Source organism: Telopea speciosissima, chromosome 10, assembly GCF_018873765.1.
Source record: "Telopea speciosissima isolate NSW1024214 ecotype Mountain lineage chromosome 10, Tspe_v1, whole genome shotgun sequence".
Lineage (NCBI taxonomy): Eukaryota > Viridiplantae > Streptophyta > Magnoliopsida > Proteales > Proteaceae > Telopea > Telopea speciosissima.
The window spans coordinates 14,522,033-14,548,084 of NC_057925.1; the positions used below are offsets into that span (position 1 = coordinate 14,522,033).

General features: G+C 39.2%; 1 protein-coding gene across 1 annotated transcript in view; it reads left to right on the top strand.

The window, feature by feature from the left end:
* The window catches only part of LOC122641639 (DNA-directed RNA polymerase I subunit 2), a 92,037-nt gene that overhangs the window by 11,753 nt on the left and 54,232 nt on the right, over positions 1-26,052 (top strand). Inside the window, exons 6-12 of the mRNA XM_043834924.1 lie at positions 10,157-10,234; positions 10,332-10,377; positions 12,860-13,040; positions 13,148-13,200; positions 13,348-13,421; positions 23,395-23,512; positions 24,324-24,411. Coding sequence (XP_043690859.1) covers positions 10,157-10,234; positions 10,332-10,377; positions 12,860-13,040; positions 13,148-13,200; positions 13,348-13,421; positions 23,395-23,512; positions 24,324-24,411 — 638 coding nt within the window. The remainder of the gene's footprint in view (positions 1-10,156; positions 10,235-10,331; positions 10,378-12,859; positions 13,041-13,147; positions 13,201-13,347; positions 13,422-23,394; positions 23,513-24,323; positions 24,412-26,052) is intronic.

A 26,052-nucleotide genomic window follows, 5' to 3' on the forward strand; every position in this document is an offset into this window, starting at 1 on the left:
TTTTTAATATTTTTCTCCTAACCCTTATATTTTTCTCATAATTAAAATCGATTTTTTATAAATAATTTTCATATAAATATTGACCTAACACAGCAAAACCGAAATGATTAAACATAATATATATCTAATGCACTTCAAAAACATGTAGAAATTACTTTCATATTTTTTCATGATTTTTCAAACCAAAACCTAATATTTTTCCTTATTTATTTCCTTTTTTTTGAATTTTTAAATATTTTTCTTAATTTCCAAAAATAAAAATAATTATTTATTGACAAAAAAATATTTTCGACACCGTAACGCCGTAGATCGGCCATTGTTGTCTAACATTTATTTAATTGATCTCCATCCAATTTATATTACCCCCAATTTATAACTATTTTTGTTGTAGGAAAATCAATTTTTTAAATCAAGAAAATTAAAAAAATAAAATACATATGGAAATTTTTTTTCGACACCGTGAGGTTGTAGATCGGCCTTCGGTGTCTAACATATATTAATATCATCACCATCCAACATGTATTGAACATACTATTTTCAAAAAAATTAGTTTTAGAGAAAAAAGAATTACCTTAAATAGTGAAAAATCCTTGGAGGATGTGCTTGGATGAGGCTCCGACGTGTTTCCGGTGACAATCCATCGAGAATGATGCCACACAATGCTTGAATGAGGCTTGGAAGGGTGGAAGCAACCAAAAAACTGAAGGAAGGAGAGCTCTCTGCAGGTCTCGGTCGAAATTTCAACCGAGACTTGCGAGATTTGGCTTTTAAAGGCTGAGTCACGTGAGGCTTTTAAGCCTTTGTAACAGAGTTTCGGTCGCTATTTCTGTACATGACCGAAATACCCCGAAATATCGCCGAAATTTGTACATTTTTCAATTCGCTTGGCATTTCGTGTCGGATGGCTTGAGATTTCCGAAATATGTCGATATATCGGCGATATTTCGCGAAAGCTTGTACCATGATCATAACACACTATGCACGAGCCTGAGAGAATTCTCTATCATCTCCAAAGATGGTTGGGTTCAAGAACTCATATCTCGGTCTTCATTCGGTCTAGACCGAATGACCGAAATTAGTGAAATTTCAACCGAAACAATTCATTTTTTACTTGAGTTTCGCTTGGCGTTCTTTGGGGGGGGGGGTGGGGGAGGACAAAATGACGAAAAATTTCGACCGACGTGGTTAAAATTTCGCCGAAACAGGGTTTTTTTGTAACCGAAATTAGCTAAATTTTGACCAAAATTATGCTGCTTCTTGTTTCGCCTTCTGTTTCATCTCGGTCATGTTGAAATTAACGAAATTTTGTCGAAATTTCGGTTAAATTTTGAACTATAGGTATAAGGGCAAAAAATAAAGAGAGATCAAATCTTTGTGGCAGAACACCAATCGATCAGGTGGAGATTCCATACCAAATAATTGAAGCTGATATCGGTTAATGGAATAATGAAGAAAGATGGAAATTTGATTACATGGTGATGATTTCTTAAATTAGAATAAAAAATAAGACCCAATCTGTGTGTATGCGTGTTCAGATTTCAAGAAACAATTAGAATCTGATGAATATTCAACAAAACTAGTGAATACCACCAGGAATAGTTGGTTTGGTTTGAATGACTTCAAACACAATCTGTGAACAAAACATTTACCTGAAATTGAGATAAACTTATGAACTAGCAATAATTGACATTGCTGCAAGAGTATTACTAAAATTCATCTTTGCTGTGATCTAGGGTGTCTGTATTTGCTAAACAACTTCTTATTCCTTTTATTATAATTTTATTTTATTTTTTTACTTTTGGATGATCAGTAACAACAGAAGATAGTGTGTTCATTCACCAAGGATGTAATTGCAATTGGAACTCTACCAATACCCCAGGAAAAAAGAAGAAGAAAGAGAGGACATAATTTCAATGGAATTTTTCCCGTGGCAGATCCGGAGCTTTCATCCTGATCGGCTGCAAGAAAAAGGAGGAGCCAGCAGGAGCTCCATTCCTGGTCGTATTAGGAATATTGACTCCAAGAACCTATAAGAGTTTTTGGTGACTTTTATTTTCATTTTATGTTAATTAGAAATCCTAGGTTGATTAAGATTCATGGCATCTGGTCTGGTTTTGCTTTTCCAAGAATCCTAGTAATAGTTTGGATCCAATTCTGTATAGGAGTCCGTTTGGGTCTATATCTCAAGTCTAAATAATGTAGTGGCCAAAGGCCTTTCCCTCAATTTTATTTGCAATAAAGTTCAGTTTTTTCTGCAATTTGGCTAACATGGATTTTAGTGGTGACTTGAAAGGATTCTTAAGCTTTCTAGACGGAGTCCTAGATTGGTAAGGTGGATTCCTTACTTTCCCTTTCTTCTTCTAATTTTATTTTTCTTATTTTCTTCTCATTTTTGTTCTAGTTCTTCCATTAACTAGTTCTGCAACTCCTTTTCTAGTCATTGTTGATACTGTCTTGGGCATCCCACCTAAGCCTTGATCAGCGTCACACTGACCATGCAAAGCATCACCTTGCAACTGCATCTAACAGCCCATCTTGCATCTCACAAGGAAAAACAGCATAAAGCGTTCATCTTTTCTTTGTCTAAAATCGTTCGCTAGAGTACAACCCCTCTCTTTTTATTTATAATCTCTATGAAATATAAAATAGGAAACCTCTATTATGGTAGGAGGGTCCCTTGCAATAACCGTAACTCTCCATAGCTAAGGAAGAGTCACCAAAATAGAAAGTAACTATTAACTAAAATGATTAATTGCTTAGCTACTTAATAGCTAGGATTTATAATAAAAGAAACTACTAAATAAGAGCCAATGGTTGCCAAAAAGGCTGCTGGAATATCCAGCAGAATATTCTCCTCAGAATATTCTTGTCATCTTCTAGAAGATCTTCACGATGATCTTCAAATCAATTCTGGGAGATCTTAAAACCATGTCTGCAGGTTTTGTACCAGAATTGCAAACCTCCTTCTCTTCACTACGATCTGAATCAGATTTAGTCTATTTGAGTTATTAATCTTCACCTGTAATTTCCTATTACTGAAATTGATTTACTATTTCTGAATTTTCGGTTTCTATTATTATTTTCATATTCTGAGTTCTGTTTTCTTATTCTGCTATCCAGGATGTTTCCTCGTAGTTTGTCTAGTATATTCCTATTCTATTGTGCTTGGATATGCACCCAGCTTTTATAATTAGTTCCCTGGTTAGTAACCAAATTTCATGGGAAGAGCTGAAAATGCTCGATTTAAAATAATAACCACTAGGGGAATGTTAGCATGCCCCACAACCTAAGAAAATGGAAATACAAGGAATTTATGATTATCTTTCTAACAAGAATGAGATCTTGCTTTTCCAATTTGGATAGTTAAAAGTATAACCAATATACCGGTGGGGTGTTGGTCTCCAACAGGATTTCTTATTAAGAGGTCTAACTAGATTAGGAGTTTTACTTTGGGTCTATTTCTTAGTTTAGTATTCTTATTTGTTCAGGAAAAAAGGTTGATCATTCATTGAAATTGTTATATTGTAACAAGATTCACATTAAGAGTCTTGATTGAGTTGTTTTAGGAATTCTTGATAGAGTCAAGAAGTCAAACTCACGTAGGGCCATGGGTGTCTGCTTATTACCTATATATAGCATTTTAACCAACATAATTTAGTAAAATTTGATAGTGCATTGAGTTGGGTATGGATTGGTAAAATCATGGGAAGCACCTAGGAACAGCTAGGCAAACCATAAAAAAATATCCCTTTCTCCACAGAATCTAAAGCTTATTGCCACCCCGCATATTTTTCTCTCCCTGTGATTATTTTTTTCTTTTGTTTTCAAAATTTTGATCTGCTTTCTTTCAATCCTCCATCTAAATCAATATTTCTCTCAATCTTGGATTTCAGGGTGTCTAAAAAAATCATCCAAACCTCACTCGATTTTAGACGAACCAAACCAACCTTTTTTTTCCAGTTAGGGCCTGTATGATAACGTTTATGTTCCACTGGAGTGTTTCTGAGGTAGAAATATATTTTTTTGTTTCAGTACTCCGGAGCACTTCCGCGGGGTTGAAATGCGTTTGGTAACATGGCGTAAGAAGCACAGCTCTCTCTCTCTCTCTCCTCCCCCCAATCTCTGCCACCTACAATCCACCACCCCTCAAGCGGCATTGCCACGCAGTCAGGTACCCTGTTTTGAGCCATATTTCCAGCCATCTTCAATCCCTCATTGCTCCCTCTGCCTCCCCATCCCTATTCACACAGCTTTACTATGGTGATCCGAAATGAAATTATTTTATTATCATTGGCAACCAAATGCAGCCTAAATTAATAATGAGTGAAACACAAATCAGTATTAAAGTAGAGATACATAAAATCTGATGGTTTTACGGGACACTTTTTCTCGGCCTGTTGGGATGTTGTGGGTTTAGAATTTAGATGTATGGGCTGCCATGGTGGATTTTTTTGAGGGAGGTCAAATCCCTAGAAGCTTTACATCATCTAATCTTATTTTAATCCCAAAAAAGGATGATCCAGAGGAGATGTCGGATTTTAGACCCATTAGTCTATGTAACGTCTCTTATAAAATCATTGCCACGATTATCTCGAACAAGCTGGGTAGCATCCTTCCAGGTTTTATTTTTGAGGAACAAGGTGCGTTTGTGCAAGGGAGGTGTATACATGATAATATTGCTCTAGTTCAGGAGGTTGTTCAAGACCTGAGCAGGAAAACAAGATGGGGGAATGTGGTTTTAAAGCTAGACATGGCTAAAGCTTATGATAATATTGCTCTAGTTCAGGAGGTTGTTCAAGACCTGAGCAGGAAAACAAGAGGCGGGAATGTGGTTTTAAAGCTAGACATGGCTAGAGCTTATGACCGGTTAGAATGGAGTTTTCTGATTGATGCCTTATACAAATTTGGATTGAGCCAAGAGTGGATCAGCCTTATTGAAAAAACTCTAAATAACTGTTGGTTCTCTATTGTTATGGAGTCAGGTCCTACAGGGTATTTTAAATCCTCAAGAGGGCTTCGTCAAGGGGACCCGTTATCTCCAAGCTTGTTTATTTTGGCTGAAGAAGTGTTTAGCAGGGGTCTAAGAGCTCTCTTTGAGGAAGGCCGAGCCAGATACTTTCACCTTACCAGTGGATGTCCAGGTACTTCCCATAGCCTCTTTGCAGACGATACCATTATTTTTTCAAAAGGTCTTAAATCTTCTTTGGAACAAATAATGGGTTTTATCAATCGTTATGAAGATTATTCTGGACAAAGGGTTAATAAGTCCAAGAGTTGCTTTATTATGGATCCCAAAAGCTCAGGATTGCTGATTAGGCTTGTGAGCTGTATCACTAGGTTTGGTAGGAAAAACTTACTGCTTACCTATTTGAGTGCTCCTCTTTACACGGGAAAATTAAAAAAAGTTTATTTTGAGGATTCTCTTGCTAAGGTAAGAGAAAAGATGCGGGGGTAGGTTGATTTTATTAAAGCATGTATTGTCTAAATGCCAATTTATATTCTATCCTGTTTGGATGTTCCCAAAGGGGTTTTGAGTTAATTTTACTCCATCTGTGCCGGATTTCTTTGGGGGGGGGGGGGGTTGAGTCTGAGTTTGGTAATGCCATCACTGGGTCAGCTGGATCAAAATATGTAAACCGGTAGAAGAGGGAAGCCTTGGAATTCGTTCTCTAGAGGATTTTCGGCTCTCTTTGAGATTCAAAGGCATATGGCGAATCCTGTAGATGGAGCAATGAATGTAAATATGGAAACTCGTGTTAAGGATGTCCTTGCTGAAGAGGGGCATTGGGATTAGGGTTTCCTCAATCTCATTGACAAACCAGTTAATTTGTGATAAAATCATGTCTTCCTATATTACATTATCTGACAGGATGGACAAGGTAATCTGGAAGCTGGCGTCTAATGGAGCTTTCTCAATAAAATCTGCTTGGATCGTGATTCACTCAAGATCTCCCAAAGTCTCCTATGTAACATGGATTTGGAACTCTTCCATTCCATCTAAAATCGCATTCTTTAACTGACTGATTATGAATGGTAATATCCCAACAGATGATAACTTGATGAAAATTGGGATTCCTTTGGCGTTAAAATGTTTATGTTGTAAGGAACCTGGAAGAGAAACAAGCAGCCATATCCTTGTCTCGGGTGTCACAGCTACAAAGGTATGGGAGTTTTTTGGCACATTCCTTGATGTGGAATCTATTCGATTTCAAGAGGTAATGGCAATAATCATTTTTTGGCAAGCCCAGGCAGGTAATTCAGCATCTGTGATTTTTTTAAAGGAATGGTGGATTCTTTCATTGTGTGGGAGCTCTGGAAGGACAGAAATAATCATCGTCATGACACAGGTATAAGAACGGCAACCACTATTATTGAGAAAATCAAATCCTGGACTGGAGAAATCCCTTTTCCTACTAAGTTCAAGAAACCCACCTCTATGTAGGATGCTTTGGTGCTTCAAATCTTAAAAATTGGTGATCCTGGTATTGTTCAAAAAATTCCCATACCTATTTATTTGTGCCCTCCTTTTAATTCTGTTAAACTTAGATGGTGCTAGCAAGGGGAACCCGGGTATAAGTGGTGGGGGTGGTATTATTCGGGATAGTAGTGGACCGATGATTGGTGCTTTTGCTAACTACCTCGGCATTTGCTCAAACACAGTGGTTTAAATGAGAGCCCTTTTGGATGGTCTTTGTATGTCTGTTGACAAGGGGTTCTCAGGTTACCATCTCAATTCGGATTCCATGACTATTGTTCGCTTTGTAAATCAAAGGGACTGCCCGGTACGGAGCTGCTGGTACTGGTTTCAAGAAGTGTGTTACTTGATCGATACTCTTCTAGCTAACCTATTCTTCTCGGTCATGGAAAGAAACAGAGCTGCAGATTGTTTGGCAAATTTGGCTTGCTCTTCCTTGTCTAAATCATACTTTATTGCAATGCAGGATCTTCCTCAAAACCTCAAAAGAATTGTGAGGACAAAGCTGGCCTTCCAGTTTTCAGAATGTAATTCTTTGGCTTTGGGTGGATGATTTCTCAATTTAAAAAAAAAGACAAAAAATATAAGAAGGGTGGGTTATTTTTTGGTTCAGTGCTGAGAGTTTAGTCTTCTCCTTGGGTTGGGGTAAGCCCCTAAAATTCCCCTCCATTGTATTTTTTGGCTCTATATTTTAATAAATTTTTTAGGGGTTTCCTCAGGTCCCATATAATATTCGGGTTAAAAAAAAATTTGATTGCATGAATTAGAAGCACCGTCAACTAAAAATGGTGTGGCGGAAGAATGGATGCTACCATGAAGTGAATCTGTTCTCTCGATCTCTGTACCAAACAAACTTAAAACTGAAGAATTTTAGGAGAAGCCGTCGCATTCCACCATGCATTGTAATGTAGTCCTAGATAGGTAGGAGACCTACTAGGAGCCAGATAACAGGATCAATAGCAAAAGGGGTTGCTGGTTCGAATGGACAGCACTAGGTTTTAGGTTAATTCTAGGGTTTAGGATGGAAATTTGGGAATGGGTCTTATACAGGTTTAATATGCAGGTCTAGGGGGTTATTATGGGATAAAAATAATTGGATTTGGTTAAGTTTGAAAATTTGCAGAATTAGGGTTACGGTTTCGAGTTTTAGGTTTAAGGATCTAGGCTGAAAACTAGGGTTTAGATGGTCAGATGGGACTCAAATTGGGATCGAGTGTAGGAGGGAGAGGGAGGGATGTTTGCTGGAAGTTTGGCACAGATCTGATGGTTGGAAGGTGAATGCTTGGGGATCAAGCTAAAATTCGAAGGAATAGTTACAAGTTTAATGGAGGGGATGGAAGGCTGGCTGTAGTGATCTGATTGGGTCGATGGGAAAGGATGGATTAGGTTAGAGGATGAAGAGGGGAAGGTTATATGCAGGAAATTAAAATTACTTACTAGTTTGATCTCCTTCAAAGGCAGCAGTAGCAGCTTGAAGAAGCTCGATTGAAGAAGAAGAAGGACCTCCTGGTACTGGACAGACGCAAGGAGTCGTGAGAATCTACTCACCCTAGCACCTTGAGATCCACATGGCAACACTCACACAAGGGAGCAATAGCAGCAACAAAGGCAGCAAACATAAAGCTGAGTTTTTATTAATCAAAATTCGTATTCAATGCTGGCCTCCCTTACAAACTTATATAGAAGACTCAAAAATAGACTTAGACACTAAAAAGGAGAGGCCTAACCCTATCCCTAACCTATTAGGTAACTTAAACTGACTAGGAAACTAGAATACTAAAGGAAATAGACTCAAAACATGGCTGGACTTATAGAGTCCTAATCCAGCCCAACTTACATCACATGACCACTTAACCAAGTCACATGATCACTTACATTGAACCAATTGGATGCAACCAATTTCAACCGGTTCAATTAAAAAACATAAAAATAAACTAAGTATTGGGCTAATCCCGTATGCAACCTATATACCCCTAGTTTAGGCTCATTAAAGTGGCCTATTACATAGAAAACCCTTGGGATCAAAGGCCCAACATATATATATATCCCAACCCTAGACTTATTCCTAATAAAAAAAGCCTAGTTTGGTGATAATTCTGTATCACATTGCTTGAAGAGCTCCACCCCAGTTGTTGCAATTAGCAAATCTTAATCTTCACTCAAAACCTCTAGCCCCTCTTCCAAACCAAGTGCCATTGCCCTTTCTTCCTTTCTATTTCTCAAGGATAGAAGGAAAAAAAAAGAGCATACCCAGTGCATGAGGCTTCTACCACTGGGGGGTTTGCGGAGGGTCATATGTACACCGCCTTACTCGCAGAGAGGCTGTTTCCCGACTTGTACCTGTGACCACTAGGTCACAACTCAAAATGGAGAAATCTTACCATTGCGCCGAGGTCTGTGCTCTCAAGGATAGAAGAAAAATACAGCATTATTCTAAAGGAAGTACCGATTTTGAGTTTGAACATTAAAAGTGCTCTTGACTGGAAGAGAGGTGATGGGAGTTGTAGGGAGAGGGCATGGGACAAAGAGGTGGGAGTTGTAGAGAGAGGCTGTGAAGGGTGGGAGTGGTAAAGGATGGGGGCAGGGTGTGGGAGTTGCAGAGAGTGGGGGTGGGGGAGATGAGAGAAATCGTCGGGAAGGATGGTTTCTTGCGGTTTTTCTCCTTTCAAAATGTTCTTGGGACAGAAAACAATTTCATTTTTGTTTCAGATGCCTGGTTTGTTCCATAACAACAACAACAACTACAATAACAACAACAACAACAACTCAGCCTTATCCCAACTAAATAGGGTTGGCTACACGGATCCTTATGAGGACAAAAAGATTAATAATAAGAAAAAAAGAAAGGGAACACAACAACCACAACTACAAATCAGTCTAAAACAAACTAACTTGGGTCGGCCACACTGATCCTTGCCCTCCAATCAGCTCTATTCGACGTCATACCAGAAACAAGACCTAAACTATGCATGTCTTTCCTCACTTCTTCTAGAGTCATTTTAGGCCTGCCCCTATTTCTTTTAGTACCTTCAATTTGAATCAAGTCACTCCTCCGAACTGGAGCATTCGGTGGCCTCTATTGAACATGGCCATACCACCTCAAGCAATTTTCTCGCAGTTTATCGTGAATCGGGGCTATTCCCAAACCAGCTCTAATATGGTCATTCCTAATTTTATCCTTCCTGGTTTTGCTGTTCACCCATCTCAACATCCTCATCTCCGTGACACTGAGCTTATCTATATGACATTTCTTAACTACCCAACACTCCGTGCCATACATCATAGCCGGTCTTATGACTGTCCTGTAAAAATTCCTTTAAGCTTTGAAGGAATCCATTGATCACATAACACTCCGACAAGTGCTCTTATTGGACATCAGCCATCTCACTGACATCAGAAGGGTGGGCCTTTGGAAGGATGTTGATGATCAATGCACTCAACAACAGTAAGATTGAGTTTGTTTGCTAATTATAATGGTTGGCTTATTATGTTTATCCAATTGTTTAGATTTTTTTTTAATCTGTAAGCCATAATATTACATGCACTTGTTTTGTCTAATAATATTATTCAGAGTCTCAGTCTTCAATATTATTGCTTCATCTCTTTGCATTTATCTGTTTTTTAAATCTATTTAATCAGTTACTCTTAAGATAATGATTCTTTTTCTGTCCTGTCTTTAAGATGTGTAAGGGTTGATCAATCTGCGGTAACTGTTAAATTATACTACCTTCAGAATGGAAGTGCGAGACTTGGATTTTGGTAAGCGATGATTTCTTTTGAACTAGAGTGGTTTGTTTATGACTCAATGTTGTAGTGTATGACTAAAATTTAATTTTCTTTTTACAAATCTGTGTAGGATAAGAGGGAGAGAGTTCTTGCTTCCTGTGGGCGTTGTGTTGAAGGTTTTGTGATGTTGAATTTCTCTTTTTAATATCGGTTTTCTGTTTACTTCGTCAAGACATATATGGTATATATTGATTCAAAAATGTTTTTTATATTCATATTATCATATATATATATATATATATATAAAATTGGTATATCTTTCAGTGTCATCTTTATTAGATATGATTATTAAGCTCTTACAAAGAGCAAATTTGCCTATTCATCCCCACCATTTGAGATCAAAACACTAATACATTCACTAGAGCCTGGACAAGTGCAGCCAAGACTATTCCCCTAAATTCCAATATCTCATAAATTATTCGGGACATATTCTGCTGCATCTTAATATAAGGTTCTCATGTGGAGGATTGGGTTGGAGAAGGTGAACACTTATGCGATGCTGCAAAAGGAGAATACTTGTCTATTCTTTTTCACATGTGACAGCTATGCTGGGCTGACATCGAGCTGGTTAATTACCTGTTAATAAAGCATGCTTAGCCCTTCGGGTTGTGTTGGACATTTCTCTTGGAGGCTTAGATATCTTGGACCTCTTTTGTCTTGGAACTACACCTTCTTTTGGAAAATGGGTTACGAGATATTGTGGAGTCTATGAAAGGAGAGGAACAGTGGAATTTTCTGAGAGAAAGGAATATCAGTTCAGCATGTTTGCAGGACTGGAATAGTTGCAGCTATTCAGTGGTGTTCTCTTTATCATTGTTTTGGGGCCTAACAGTTGATACATTGTTGAGGGAACGGGGCACAGTTGTTGGGGCATACCCAATGGTAAAATGGTAGGTTGGTCATTGTATATGTCTACCAGCAACCTATTAAATTTAATTTCAATTGAATTATCTTGGGAAACCAGAGTTAAGTGGGAATTGGTGGATTTTTGGAGATTGCAATGGAATTTCATTGTAGTATTTTCAGGATGTCTTTGCATCTGAGATTCTATTGTGCCAGAATTAAGTGTGATTATTGGCCTTGGTATCATTTATCCCATTGTGAACGAGCAGTTGTTTGTCGAAGGAAATAATCCTGCATAGTCATTGAATACATGGTATCTATACAATAAGGTCAATGGAGACATTCTCCTTCGATCAGGAAAGTGAATCTCCAAGTATGGAGACGATGCATTTGAGATTGAGGTCTGCTTATTCTTAGGTGGATTGATTGGCTGGATATGGTCCTTACCGAAAGCATCCATATGTAGGGCCATTTATTGAAGAATACAAGTTTGTGAAGAAAAGTTCTAGTGCTGTATCTGTTGTTTGTGTTGGGTCGAATGATACTTGCTGTTTTTTCTTTGTCTGTGACATAATATTGTCGTACTGTCCAGGCTTATGTGGCTTGCTTTGAATTAATAAATTCAGTTAGTCACTGTAGCAGCAGAGAAACCTATAACCGGTTCTTACAAAGAGAAAGAGAGAAGAAAGAAGAAGAGAAAGGAGAGGAGAGGAAGAAGAATCCTGGAACATGATTAGACTCAGAATAGTCCTATCGTGGTCCAGCCTTGCCCTTTATATTATATTTCAGTAATGGACTCTTAGTAGGAAACCTAATAAGAGTCTAAGTACACTGTGGGGTCTGCGAGGGTCATAATGTACGCAGCTTTGCCCCCACTTCGCGGAGAGGCTGTTTCCTGACTTGAACCTATGGGCCGTGACCACTAGGTCGCAATTGGGCAACCTTACCATTGCGCCAAGGTCCTCCCTCTAAACACAAACAAAGTACAACAGCCATAAATCCTGTAAGTAGCAGGAAACCAAGCGAAGGGATACTGTACAATGAGGATAGCCTCTACCTACTCTGGCAAGGATGAATTCCGTGGAACCCACACCTGACTGACAAAAAGGCTCGTATATAGTCCTAAAACTATGAACATATATTCCCCCTTCCGCAAAATCAGTCTTCTCGAAATGAAATCCGATGGGAAACATAAGACTCCCTTTGCATAACCCCCACCCCCAAAAAAAATGTTTTTTTAAAAAAAATTGAAACTTATGTATTCGTTGATGTATTAGTTGAACCATACAAGTATATTGATTATCAAACTGTTGCGTGCTTAAATTATTTTTTATGTCGATATGCATTCCCTTTAGAAAAGACTGAAAAGTTCTGTTGATGGAATTCAAGGGGCTGCTTGTTGAACCCTTTAAGGATCTCAAGCCAGATAACAAAAAGAGAATGCATCTCACTGCATAGAATATACCATTTTCCACCAATCTGCTGTCCAGCCATTTTCTGCCGGTGGAATTCATTCTTCTTAAACACTTGCAAAAGCGTTTGAAAGTAACTGGAATTTAATACCACTTTGAGTCGTTTATATTACTCTCATGGCAACTGTTTATTTCTATTGTTGTACCCATGGGGGAGAAATAAAAAGATGCTGTCCTTTTTTCCTTGCTCATTATCATTTTTTGGCATTTTATATCTTTTCTTTTCCTCAAAGGGTTAAAGTGAATAATTTTTATATGCTAAGAAAAGTTTTGTTTTCGACAGGCCCTCATAGACACCAATGACCACGAAATATATATGAGTTTAACCTGTTGTTATAGTGAGGCATATCAGAGGGAGAAGGGAGCTGTTGGCACGCAACTTCTGGGTGAAAGGGTCAAGATTATTCTCGATGAAGTTCGGAACTTGTCTCTTTTCACTCGCCTTCAGTGTTTACTTCATATTGGTATTTACACAAGTCAATTATAGTCGTGAATAATGCGATTATCATTTATATCTGTTTCAATATTCATTTTTGTATCCTCTGCCCCTCTTTCCTTTTATCCATTGTAGGAGAGTACTTCCGACATGTTATGGATGGATTAGAGACCGAAAGGCATTCTGTTGTAAGGAACATTCTTCGCTTTGCATAAATTTTGTAACTAATACTTGCGGTATTCTTCAAGTGCTCTAATTTTTTTGTATGAAAACCTTTTTATCTTGGAAAACAATATTTAGTATAGTTTTCATTTCTAACTTGTAATTTTTTGTAGGTTGGAGAAGCAGTTCTAAGGGAGTACATATTCGTTCATCTTGATAACAACGATGACAAATTCAATTTGCTCATGTTAGACGCAGTCTCACTTTTGCCTTTATACTATATTTATTTGCTCCATGTTGATGTTTACTTTTCCATACTACTGTTGGTGAGGACCGAGCAAAGAATTTCTACTTTTTTTTTTCCCCCAGGGGGGGAGGGTTGGGGTGTACGAGGAAAAATGGACAGTTTGACCTGGCCTAGAAAGGGGGTGAGTCCTTGATGCATGAGAATCTTGGACTGGGCCGACCCAATTGGTACACTACCTTGGACCGACCCAAATCCAGTTGCGTATCCAGATGAAGATGAACCGGATCCAAATATGGTTTTATTTTGGTAGATATTTAGGATTTTATTATTTATTTTATTGGGATAGTTGTTTCCCTTTTTAAAGTCATTTATTTTTTCTATTTATATGGTTGTAACCAACGTATTGGGGAGATTATGAAAGAATGAATTGAGTTTATGATTTTGTGCGTGTATACTCTTATCCCCACCCCCTCCTCCTCCTCACGGTTTCTTCTCTTCCCCCTGCAACTTGGCTCTGATACCAGATAATGGGGACCGGGAAGGAGTAGAGGGGAAATCTGAGAAGAGTCAGAATTGCAGGAGGGAAGAGAAGAAACTGTGAGAAGGAGGGGGAGGGGGGGGGGGGAGAAGAGTGCACACGCACAAAATCATAAACTCAATTTGTTCTTTCGTATAAATTGAAAAAATAAAAGACTTAAAAAAAGGGAAACAACTATCCCAATAAAATAAATAATAAAATCCTAAATATCTACCAGAATAAAACCATATTTGGATCCGGTTCATCTCCATCTGGAGACGCAATTGGATTTGGGTCGACCGGCCTAGTCCAAAATTCTCCTGCATCAGTCCTGTTGCAGAGGATAGAGCGGTTAGGTTTGGGACACCAATAATAGGCCTTGTGTGGTGTGGCTCATTTTGTGGAGATTTGAGAATAATGGTTTGTGACTTCATGATTACAGCCCCTCTTTATTTATAATAGTTGAGAGAACATTCTAGAATAGGTACAAGGACAGAAATACGCGTAGGACAAAAATACCCTTGAACCCATTTGATAACACTCCCCCTCAAGTTGGTGCATAAATATCAAATATGCCCAACTTGCTAACAATAGAGACAAAACTTTTACTATTGATCCTTTTAATGTGCAATTCTAATTGCTGATTTTTGTCACAATATAGGCACATAGGCCGCTTAACAGGAACATATAAATCACGAAGGAGTTCTTGCAACCAAAGGAGCTCACAAATATCATAGGCCATAGCCCAAAATTCCGCTTCTGCATTGGATTGGGCAACTACAACTTGCTTCTTGCTCCGCTAAGTCATTAGGTTCCCTCCAACAAAGGTACAATAGCCTGAAGTAGACCTCCTGTCATCAGGGCATCCTGCCCAATCTGCATCAGTGAAGGCCTCAACTCGCAAGTAACCTGAGGAGAGAAAAGACACCTTTTCCGGGAGCAGACTTCAAATACCTCAGGATTCTGTATACTCCCTCTAGATGAGTGGAATGAGGATCATGCATAACCACACTTACGACAAATGCTATATCAGGCTGTGTATGGGATAAATATATCAGACTACCGACCAGCCTTTGATAGCTGTCCTTATCCACTGGCTCTCCATCCTTGCAGTTTAGGTGAATATTAGGCTCCAAAGGGGTATCTGGAGGCTTACATCCCAATATTCCTGTTTCAGTTAAAAGGTCAAGGGTATACTTCCGTTGAGAGAGGAAGACACCTTGAGCTGAATGAGCGACCTCGATCCCAAGAAAATATTTTAGTTTTCCCAGATCCTTGATCTCGAACTCTGTCCCCAAATAGGTCTTCAATGACCTATTTCATCAACATCACTTCCAGTGATTACAATGTCATCTACAAAAACGATCCAACACTGTAATATACCGGCCTCTCTTCTTAATAAACAATGTGTGATCAACATTACTTTATTTATAGCTAATTGACACCTTGGCTCTTAGGAAACGACCGAACCAAGCTTGTGGGGACTGTTTTAGACTATATAAAGTCTTCTTGAGACGACACACCTTGCCCTGAGTTTCTCGAGCAGCAAAACTAAGAGGGATGTCCATGTATACCTCCTTTTCGAGCTCTCTATGAAGAAAAGCATTCTTCACATCCAGTTGTTGAAGATCCCAGCCTTCCTTAGTTGCACACGAGATGATGACTCTGGAAGTATTCATCTTTGCTATTGGGGCAAATGTTTCCTGATAGTCGATCCCATGAGTCTGAGTGGATCCTCTAGCAACCAGCTTTGCCTTATATTTTTCTACTGTTCCATCAGCCTTCTGTTTGACTGCAAAGACCCTCTTGCAGCTGACTGGTTTCTTTCCTGGATGAAGACTCACCAAATCCCAAGTGTCATTTTTTCCCAATGTTCTCATTTCTTCATTCACTGTTTCTTCTGCCTTGAATTAGCTAGTGTTTCCTGCCAGGTGTTAGGAATGGAAACAGAAGACAACATGGAATAAAAAATATGGAAAGATAGAGAAAGAGAGTCATAAGAGACAATATTGGAAATGGGATGCTGAATGCAAGTTCTATGGGGTTTACGAATAGCAATTGTTAAATCCAGATTAGGATCAAAAGAAGACTCTCCAGGAGGAATAGGTGAAGGACTTGGATCAGGTAGCAACGGCTGGTTAGTAGCAGTGGTGGTGGTATTATCAACTTTCTTTTGTGTATGGTACGTTCCTCAAGTAAATACCTTTAAGGTGTCAGGTTCCCCAGACTAGACTAGAGATTGCTTCTGTTCCTGCTCGGTTATACCATCTTCGAGTTCAATAGGCAGGTCTTCCACAGTAGGCACATCCGATGAAGCAATTAAAGGCATCTCTTCAATAGTAGACTCCCCCTGAAGAGGAGCATGAGATGGAAAATACGCCTCCGTCTCCCGAAAAACAAATCCATGGGGACAATCAATTTCCGGGAAGGAGGATGATAACACTTGTACCCTTTCTGAGTAGTAGAATAACCCAGAAAAATACGGCGCAACCCTCTGGGATCAAATTTGCCATGGACATGGTGATTGCAAGTAATGACCACGCACCAAAATACCTTGGGAGGCACCACAAAAGAGGACGAACACAATAACACTTCAATAGGGCAGCGAGATGCCAACACTCTTGAGGGCAGACGATTTTTAAGATAGGCTGCCAGAAGTACAACATCTCCCCAAAAGCGAAGTGGAGCAGATATGAGAGATCCGGCCACTTCCAAGAGATGTCGATTCTTCCTTTCTGCCACAGTGCTTCGCTAACTCGAAGTGCCTCGCTATGCTTCACTAATGTGTTTCGTTGTCAGCTTTGCTACCGATGCTTCAATCCGCTTTGTTAACGTTCGGCTAAGTCTTGAACCTTCGCGCTGACCGTTTGCTTTCTCAGTAGCAAAAGCGCTTCTCTTTGCCTCTTAAGTAGAAGGACAAGAAAGAGATTATTGGTTTTCTTGCTCCCACTTCCTCATCTGCGCTCGTCAAGCCAACTTTGCTTTTTGGGAGGTGAAACAGTGGTTGAAGCAGACATTTCGGCATCGAAGATATATATATATATATATATATACACACACATGGTCACGGTTATCCTGGACTGCGTTCTGGAAAAAGTGGCCTACTTGAAAGAAAGGGTAGGCACTCTCGTTTTTCAACCCGACTATACTTAAAAATAGTTGTAGGGCACCGTGTACTTACAGCCTCTAAGAGTTGCAAGTGAATGGGGCCGGTGCGTAAGGGTGTCAACCAGTTCGGTTTCGGTCATTCGGTTCGGTTCCATGCCTTGTGGGTGTGACCTGAAACCGAACCGAAAACTGAGTCGGTTTTGGGGCTAGCAACTGAATCCGAACCACCTCGGTTCGGTTTGGTTTTGGTTCTAATTCTGGTTCCACATACGGTTCCAATTCGGGTCTAATTCGGTTTCGGTTCTAATTGAAGAGAGGGTTTTTTTTTGAAACACTTACCAGTCCACCAAAAGAGTGTCGCCGTCGCCGTTGGAGAAGATGGAGTTTGCACACTTGCATGTTGTAGGCAGCCTTACAGAATTGCAGGTTGGATCGTTGGGAGAAAATGGAGGTTACACACTTGAACTTGAAGAGTTGGAAGAGTTGAAGACCTGAAGTAAAAGAGTAAAAGAGTAAAAGACTAAAAAGGTAGCAAATTAAATAGGGTTAGAGTGTTAGACGGTTACTGGAAAGGGAATATTTAATAGGAAAGGGGAAACCGAGAAAGGGAATTAGGAATAGGAAATAGTGGAATTGTGGAAAACTGGAAAGGGAATATGAAAGGCCATTCGGTTAGAGTGTTAGACGGTTACCCAAAAATCAAAGAAAATAAATAGGGTTTTCGATTTGGTTGTCATACCGTTTTGGACTTTTGGTTACTTACTTTATTACTTACCATTTACAAAAAAAATATTAAAAGATATTGGATTTTGGAATAAGTGGGATATTCGGTTCGGTTTCGGTTCAAACCGACGGGTTTGGACATGAAATCGAAACCAAACTGAATTAAATAATCATATATCTGGCCTGAAACCAAACCGAATAAATTCGGTTCGGTTAATTCGGCTCAGTTTCAGTTTCGGGTTCGGTTTTCAGTTTTGGTTTTGTTTTGACACCCTTACTGGTTCGTGGCGAATAGAACGGTTCATCAAGCAAGATCTTCAATTTTTGGAAACTTCTAAAGTTCTTCCACACCATTCTGAGCGGGGGTGTCCACACAACTTGTTTGATGTATAATACTATGAGTGGACAGGTAGGCTTGAAGAGAACCATCAATATATTCCTTCCCATTGTCAGTGCAGAGTATCTTAACCTTGGCATCATATTGGGTTTGGACCATCTTGTGGAACAATTGAAAGCAGGAGAATACAATGCTCTTCTAGTGCATAAGATATACCCAAGTGGTACGGCGAAAACAATCAATAAAAGTGACAAACCACCTATAACCAGATGTAGAAACACTAAGCTTAGGGCCCCATATAACAGAATGAATTAAACCACAAGGAACTAAATTTCGATTATCTGAAATAGGATAAATACCTTTAGTTTGCTTTGCAAAAGTGCAAGCATCACAAACGAAACTGTTGGGATTACAATTTCACTAAACTGGGAAATAAAGTAGATAAAACGCCTAAAGGAGGATGACCCAAACGATGTAATTCTGCCAATGCAGATGTAGACGAGTTAGAGAGAGTAGCCTGAGAAACCAGGGCTGATGGAGAACTATCAAGCAAGTAAAGATCACCAACCACTGCCAATTGTACGATCGGTCACCAAGTCCTGGAAAAGACAATGGTCAAGAAAAAAATTACTTTGTAGTTTAAGTCCCGTGTAAGACTTCTAACAGAAAGCAAATTAGTAGAGAATTTGGGAACATGCAATACAGATGAAAGAAATAATGAGGAGCGCACTTAATGGTGCCCTTCCCAAAAACAGAAGAGAGGCCACACAAACTTTGCTATTACCCGACAAAAGAGATTATTGAGAAAATTGAGCGGGAGAACCGGTCATATGGTTAGTGACACTTGAGTCAATTATCCAGGGAATGGATATGACTAAGGTACTATGGCCACAAAAGGAAATACTTGGATGGTCAGAGGAAGCTGAGGAAGGTGGTTCAAAGTGCCTTGGTAGGGAGGTAGCCGAAGCTGTAGATGGAGCTGATGAAGAAGATGAGTCCAGTCGGGTCATCAGAGGACACAGGGTATGGAGTAGCAGTGTCCTCAGATGAAGTATGATGTGCTCTGGCAGAAGAACGACGACTTTGCCCACGACCCCGAGTAACAATGGGACACCCATGTAAATTTTGGCACTTGTCTCTAGTATTTCGTTCCTTTCCACAATAATCGCACTTCACTGGAACTCGATCAGGAGTAGAACGATCACCAGTACCACGAAAAAGTCCTCCATTGGATGAACTTTGGGGACTAGTGTAAAGTCTGATTGTTCGTGAGTAATTGGGTGAACCATGGCATTGTGACGACTGTCCTTAGATTGCACCATGGCATAGGCCTGCTCAAGTGATGGAAAGGGATCACGATTCAGGACATGAGCCCAAATCTGATCAAACTCAATGTTGAGACCAGCGAGAAAGTCGAAGACACGAAGATTATCTTCCCATTTTTTAAAGGCAGTAGCATCAACATCACATGTAGCGGTAAAGGACCCATAAAAATCCAACTGTTGCCACATGCTATGCATAATTAAATAATATTGGGAAAGCGATAACTCCTGTTGTTTGGTAGCATGAATTTTCTTGTGGAGTTCATAACATTGGGCAGCATTACCGACCTGAGAATAGTTGTCTTTGGCTGTCTTCCAAATCTTGGCAGCAATATTGAGAAGAAGTTAGCCCCCGGCTATGGTAGGATCCATGGAGTTTATGAAATATGACATCACTAAAAAGTTAGATGTCACCCATTTTTCCTGAGAAGGATCAGCAATTGTAGGCATAACAGAGTCCCCTGTAATGTAGCCTGAAAGACCACGAGAACTAATAGCAAGATAACAAGATTGCGACCACATCAAATAATTGCTCCCATTTAATTTAATGGAGCTGACGGGGAATGGACAAAAGTCACGTTGATTAACTCCTTCCTGTCCAGTAAATGCGGTGGAAATCTAAGAGTCGCCCATAGTTGCTGGTCAGAGCAAATTCACAAACACATTAACATGGAGTGGATCCTCCTGGAAAAACATCAATCACCCTGTATCGAAAAAGAGAATCAGACCATTGAGAGGTCAACAAAATCCCTTGGTGGAAGAAAACTCACCATACAAGGGTGAACCGAGAAGGAGTCGGAGCTTGAGGAGCTGCTAGAAGGAAGCAGAAGCTGTGGTGGTTGGTGTAGGTGGTGGCGGTGGCTGGAACTGAGAAGAGAAGAGAAAGAGATGGTGGAGGAAGGCGGTGGTTGGTGTTGGTGCTTGCGGTGCAAGAAACTAGAAAGAAAGAGAGGTGGTAGAGAGAGCCTAGGGTTTCAAGATGGGAACAATTAGGGTTCGAATCCCGATGTGATCGTTGTTCTGATACCATGTGGAGATTTGAGAATAATGGCTTGTGAGTTTATGATCACAACCCCGCTTTATTTATAATAGTTGAGAGACCATTCTAGAACATAGTTGTCATGGCGTCGCCATATCGTCGCCATGGCGCCGCCATGTCGTCCTAGCGCTGGAGACATGCTCATATCGACCTACGCCATGGCGTCCTGTCTCTCTTTCGCTCTTCGATTTCTTCGTGTTTAATTTTTTGTTTCTTCCCCAACCTTAGACCCACTCCCTGTTTCCCTAAATCTCCTATTTTAACCTAGAAGATGCAGATCACACTGCTTCCACCAAAGTAACCTGCAACTAAGACATCCGCCAGATCTGATTTTAGATCTCACCATTCGGTTGCCAGCAGAATTTTGGGGCTATTTCTCGTTGGGATCGGCAGACCTTGGTGCTGCGATTTTATTCCAGAAATTGCAGGGAGACTCGTCTTCGTAAGGAGTTTCCTCTGCTGGAACTACCCCAGTTCACTGCCTCTCTGCCTCTCTGCCTCTCTTTCTATCGTGTTATTGCAAGGTTGAAGAAGACATTAAGTCTTTAAAATTGCAAGGACAACTTATATTATTTATATAAAACCCCCTATATTCTCTATTGCTATTCTGTTTAGCCCATTCAGTTTTCTCTTTAACTCCATTAAATTACAGTTCTGCCACTCCTTTACAGCTTCAGATTAATTACAATTCTGCCATTGCTCTTATAAATTTTGATTTATCTATTAGTTTGCCATTCAACTTTGGATTTAATTACAATTCTGCCATTGCTCTTATAAATCTTGATTTATCTACTAGTTTGCCATTCAACTTTGCCATTCAACTTTGGATTTAATTACAATTCTGCCATGGTCGACATGATCGCCATGGCAACGCCATGGCGGGCGACATGTCGATATATCGACGTGACACCCCTCCACCGACTTGGATCGTCGTGACGCCGTGACAACTATGTTCTAGAATAGGTACAAGGACCGATACCCCTAGGACTGAAATACCCTTGAACCCATTTTACAACACATGTTAAATGGATGAGGACCCAGCACTCTATTAATCTATTGATCGGCTTCAAAGATTTACTTGTGCAAATATCACAATGATCAATAATTTATAACCATATGATCTGAAGTTTGTTTTTGAAGTTTTTTTTACTTTTCTGTGGGCATGGAGTAAATATATATGACATACTTGATTCTGTTGTACAATCAAGCTGAAATTGGCTTAGGCAATATTGGGGTTGTGATCCATCTCATGCTGGATACAGATTGTCCAAAAAATAGTTCACTAGACTGTTCTTAGGATTTCTCCAAGGGATGTTATATTGTTGTGCAGTTATAGATTTATGGTTGTGTAATGCTTATTTTTTTTAAATGTTCTTGCACCTGTTGGAACTAAGTATGGTGTGTATCAACAAAAGTTTTGTAAAGACAGTCTTGTATGAGAAACTTAGGGACCTTATTTTCTTAGAAGTTACAGCACCTGTTGGAACTAAATTTGGTGTGTATCAACTATCAACAAGTTTTTTAAAGACTGTCTTGGATGGGAAACTTAAGGACCTGTGCATAGGGCCTCTATTACCCTCATTATGTTTCATGTTCATAGTTCACACTATCATGAGTCTTAACCATTAATTGGATTTTTCCTCTATTTAAGCTCATATGTGGGGCTTATTCAACAACGGTTCACAGCCTCACAGTTGCTCCAAACCATCATTGTGTCATGTGAACCCTGACCCAGGATCATGCGTCCTGAAAATGGTTACACATTGAAGCACTAATCCATGGGATGCCCCATTGTACTCTAATTAACTGTTTTACTACACCATGCACCATCATGGAGTGAAAATCTTGGATTTTCATGTTTGTAGGCAAGCTAGAGTAATAGGCTAAACTGGCTAATAGCTGTCTTATTGATTGTTGGGTTTGTGTCATCCAGACCAACACTAAGATTAGTTGTTGATGTTCAGAGAATCTAAATCTGATGTCCAGAGGTGAGCCCTCTGGGTGGAGTACATTAGTTTTTTTTGCCTTGGAGTCATTATCCTAGTTTTCATCTGATTCATCTTTCAAAGATTATACTATATTTAAATCCAATGGAATTAAATTTGAAGGAAAAAATGTTCAACAGCAAACTATGTCTCTCTTTCCCAGCCTATGGATCAAATTCCCAGAACTCAGAACTCATCTGGAAGAGCCCATCTTGCAATACCTCCTGTTCAGGGTCAAAACTACTAGTATTCCGATTGGACACTAGCAAAGGATGGATTTGTGGTCCCTGAAATGAGTGAATTCTTACCTGATCCTTGAATAAGCACCTTTTCTTACTTGCATAAATTGAAACTCCATGAATTCAATTTATGCTGGACCATATTAAAAAAAAAATATTGTTGAATTTGTGAGTATAAGATAACTACAAATAGTGTTGGCATGCTAATTGCGCATAGATGGTTCTTCTCTAGGAAAGACAATATAGATTATTCTGTAGTTAATGGGAGTGCTTAACATTCAAATTTTGGGGTTGTACTGTTGTAGGGAGAGGCTTGACCATTTGTATATTAGGGCCCGTAATGAGAAAATTTCAATCTCTCCTATGGACTACCCTATAGTTTTCATGGTGTTGCCTTGGCATCGCCTAGGTGACCACCTTGGCATTCAAGCACCTTAACAACTAGTATCGCCTCGGGCGCCTAGGCGGGCTTTTTGGTTGCCTTGTGTCCAGGCCCCCTCCAACGCCTTGGGTCGCCTAGACACCGTAACAACTATGCACTACCCTGCTTCACTCTATCTATTAGAACTTTTCAATTGTTTCGGAGGGGCTGTTGCCTCCTCGCTCCCGTTCTAGCTCTGTTCCTGTTTCTAGAATATGCTCTACTTATTTTCTTTATTCATTATTGCTATTTCATGATTATTAATGTTGTACTTTGCTGCAGCTTTATGCTACAGAAGCTTTTTGCCCTTGTAGATCAGACTGCTGCTCCAGATAACCCAGATACTCTGCAATTTCATGAAATTCTACTTCCTGGGCACTTGATTACAATCTATCTAAAGGTATAAACTTCCTTTGCAATTTTAGGTAGGTTTTTCCATCTTCACTTTTGTCATTGTTGGAAGGATGGGAGGGTCGGGGGACTTGTGGGTCCAAGGAAGAGAGCCTGTGATACAATTCCTTTTTTGTGTGTGGGTGTATAGGAAAGAGAAGAATGTCATGATCTTTTTAGGCTAGCAGTTTGCCAGTGTACAGGGTGGTGAAGAGACTGAAAGGATTGGTTCTGTTTTTGGCCTTGTTTGGTACCGGATTTTCGGTAACAGAACAATTTTGATGTCTGAGTTGGTTGGGAGTTTTTTTTTTTTGTGTATGTAGCAAGTTTTCATTCTTTGAATGGTAAAATGGGTCCTGTTTTTGAGGGTTTGGAGTTTTGAGCTTCCTTGTATGGGTTGCTCTTTTTTTTGGTTAACAGTAATAAAAACAGTCTATATCTCTCCTGAAGATAAAATGTCATGGTTAATATTTTTTTTTTTTGTAATTGTGTATTATTACACACATATGTAATAACCTGTTTAATAAGTTTCTTGTGCTAATATTATGTTGGTATTTAGAATATGGGTAAAATACATATATATTTACAGTCTTGACCCAGATTTGGTACCAAACTAGTTAGTGAATTTTTCTGCTGATTAATTTTGTCTTTTGTCCCTGAGTTATCAAATGTATTTTTTTAGATTAGTATCTCCTTTGATTTTGATCAAAAGTTGATGTTACATATCTTACTCTGCTATTTAAGCAACTTATTAATTGGATGTGCACTCTCTTCTTTTTTTTTTTTTTTGAGTAAGTATGGTTTCTTACCTTGGACTGTAGGACAAATTACAAGAGTGGCTATACAAGGGACGACGACTCCTTACGGATGAGATAAAGAATAAGGGCAAAAAGTTTGATTTTAAGAGCTGTATGAGATACATACTGACTTTAAAATTTAGATGTTTCCTTAGTGTGTGTTTTTTGTTGTTGTTGATAATTCACTTGGTTGAAATGTCAATTTTTTGGCTATTTTTATGGTAACGAAGTGACTTGATTTCCTAGTTTATCTTAATTGATGTCAAACATTTAGTGATTTCTCTGTTTTTAGTGTTCTGCTGCAAAGCTCTTAAGTTATCTGTGAAAGTAATACTACTTGAAATAACAATATTCTTCTTCACGAAATTTATGTATTATGTTAGAGAATGTGAATAATGCAAGAGTCGACCTGGAACCAGGGAAACCATCGGGAGATCAATTGCTGCTGGATTGAAACGAACAAATTAAAACTGCAACTCCTTTTTTTTTTTTTTTAATTGCTACCTTTCTCTTACATATGAAGAACATAAAAAAGATAAGAAGAAGAAGAAGAAGAAAGGGATATAGAAAAGACAGAAGGGAAGGGGGGGTAGAGGAATGGCTCTCTCACCCACAGCTATCCCATCTGTTGAAACATGGAATTTCTCCCATAACCGATGGCAACAAAGCCTGAAAATTCTTTTCTCCAAATCTGATCATTCCTTACAATAGGGGGCCTATTAATAGCTTAGGCAAGCTTACAAAATAGAAGGTAGAAAAAAGAAACTTCCTAAAACCAAAATAGAAGGTAGTAAAATAGCAATTAATGAAAAATAGAAACTAGATGAAAATAAAAACTACTCAGGCTTTATAGATCCTTCTAAACAAGCAAGGAAAACAAAAATAGAAACAACCTGAAATTGGAAGCTTACCTAAATGAAATAAAATAATCTTTCTAAACCTGAAAATAGAAGCTAAACTTTGGCAGCATTAGGATGGGATCTTTCTCCACTTGATGGGCCCACAAAATCTTCTCAAAAATATCTCCACACAAGGAAAATATGGGCTGTGATACTGTTCACGTGAACATTGCCGTAAACAGTGTTTTTGGTCTTTTATTTTCTTCATGCTTCACTCTGGGCTGGGGCTGTCTTAGGTGATGCTCCATCAAACCAACAAAAACTTGCCACATCATCAGAGCAGGCTGCTTCTCACAGCAGTTGCATCCCACAACCTTTCTGGGCGGGGCTGGTTTTGGGGCTTGTTCCTGTGGGTACATATGGACTTGTGATCTACATCAGTGAATCACGTAGATATTTGGAAATTCTACTTGTTATCAATGTAGGGTTTCCCTTCTATCCTTTTTATTTTTTAGATGGTAAACAATATTTTATCGAAAGAGAAAATAGACTGGTACAGCAACAATAATCTGGCTAGACTAGGCCAATGACAAAGAAGAAACCGAGAATGAGACACCCACCTAAAAGGCTACGGCACTAGATCACAACACAACTCACAAGGTATAGCTATCCCCTTCCACAATATGAAACCTTGTGAGGCAGTGGAAGGACAAATTAGATGACACTCAAACGCCGCATATGTTAGATAAGATGTGAAAATCTCCAGATGTTCTCCACCCCTTTATGAACCAATCTATCACCAATGCTGAGTCTTCTTCCACCCTGATGATGTTGGTATACACACGCTCGATTGCCTTATCCCAACCCTTGCACATAGAAAGAAGCACTGCCTCATAGAATACCCTCCCCAATAA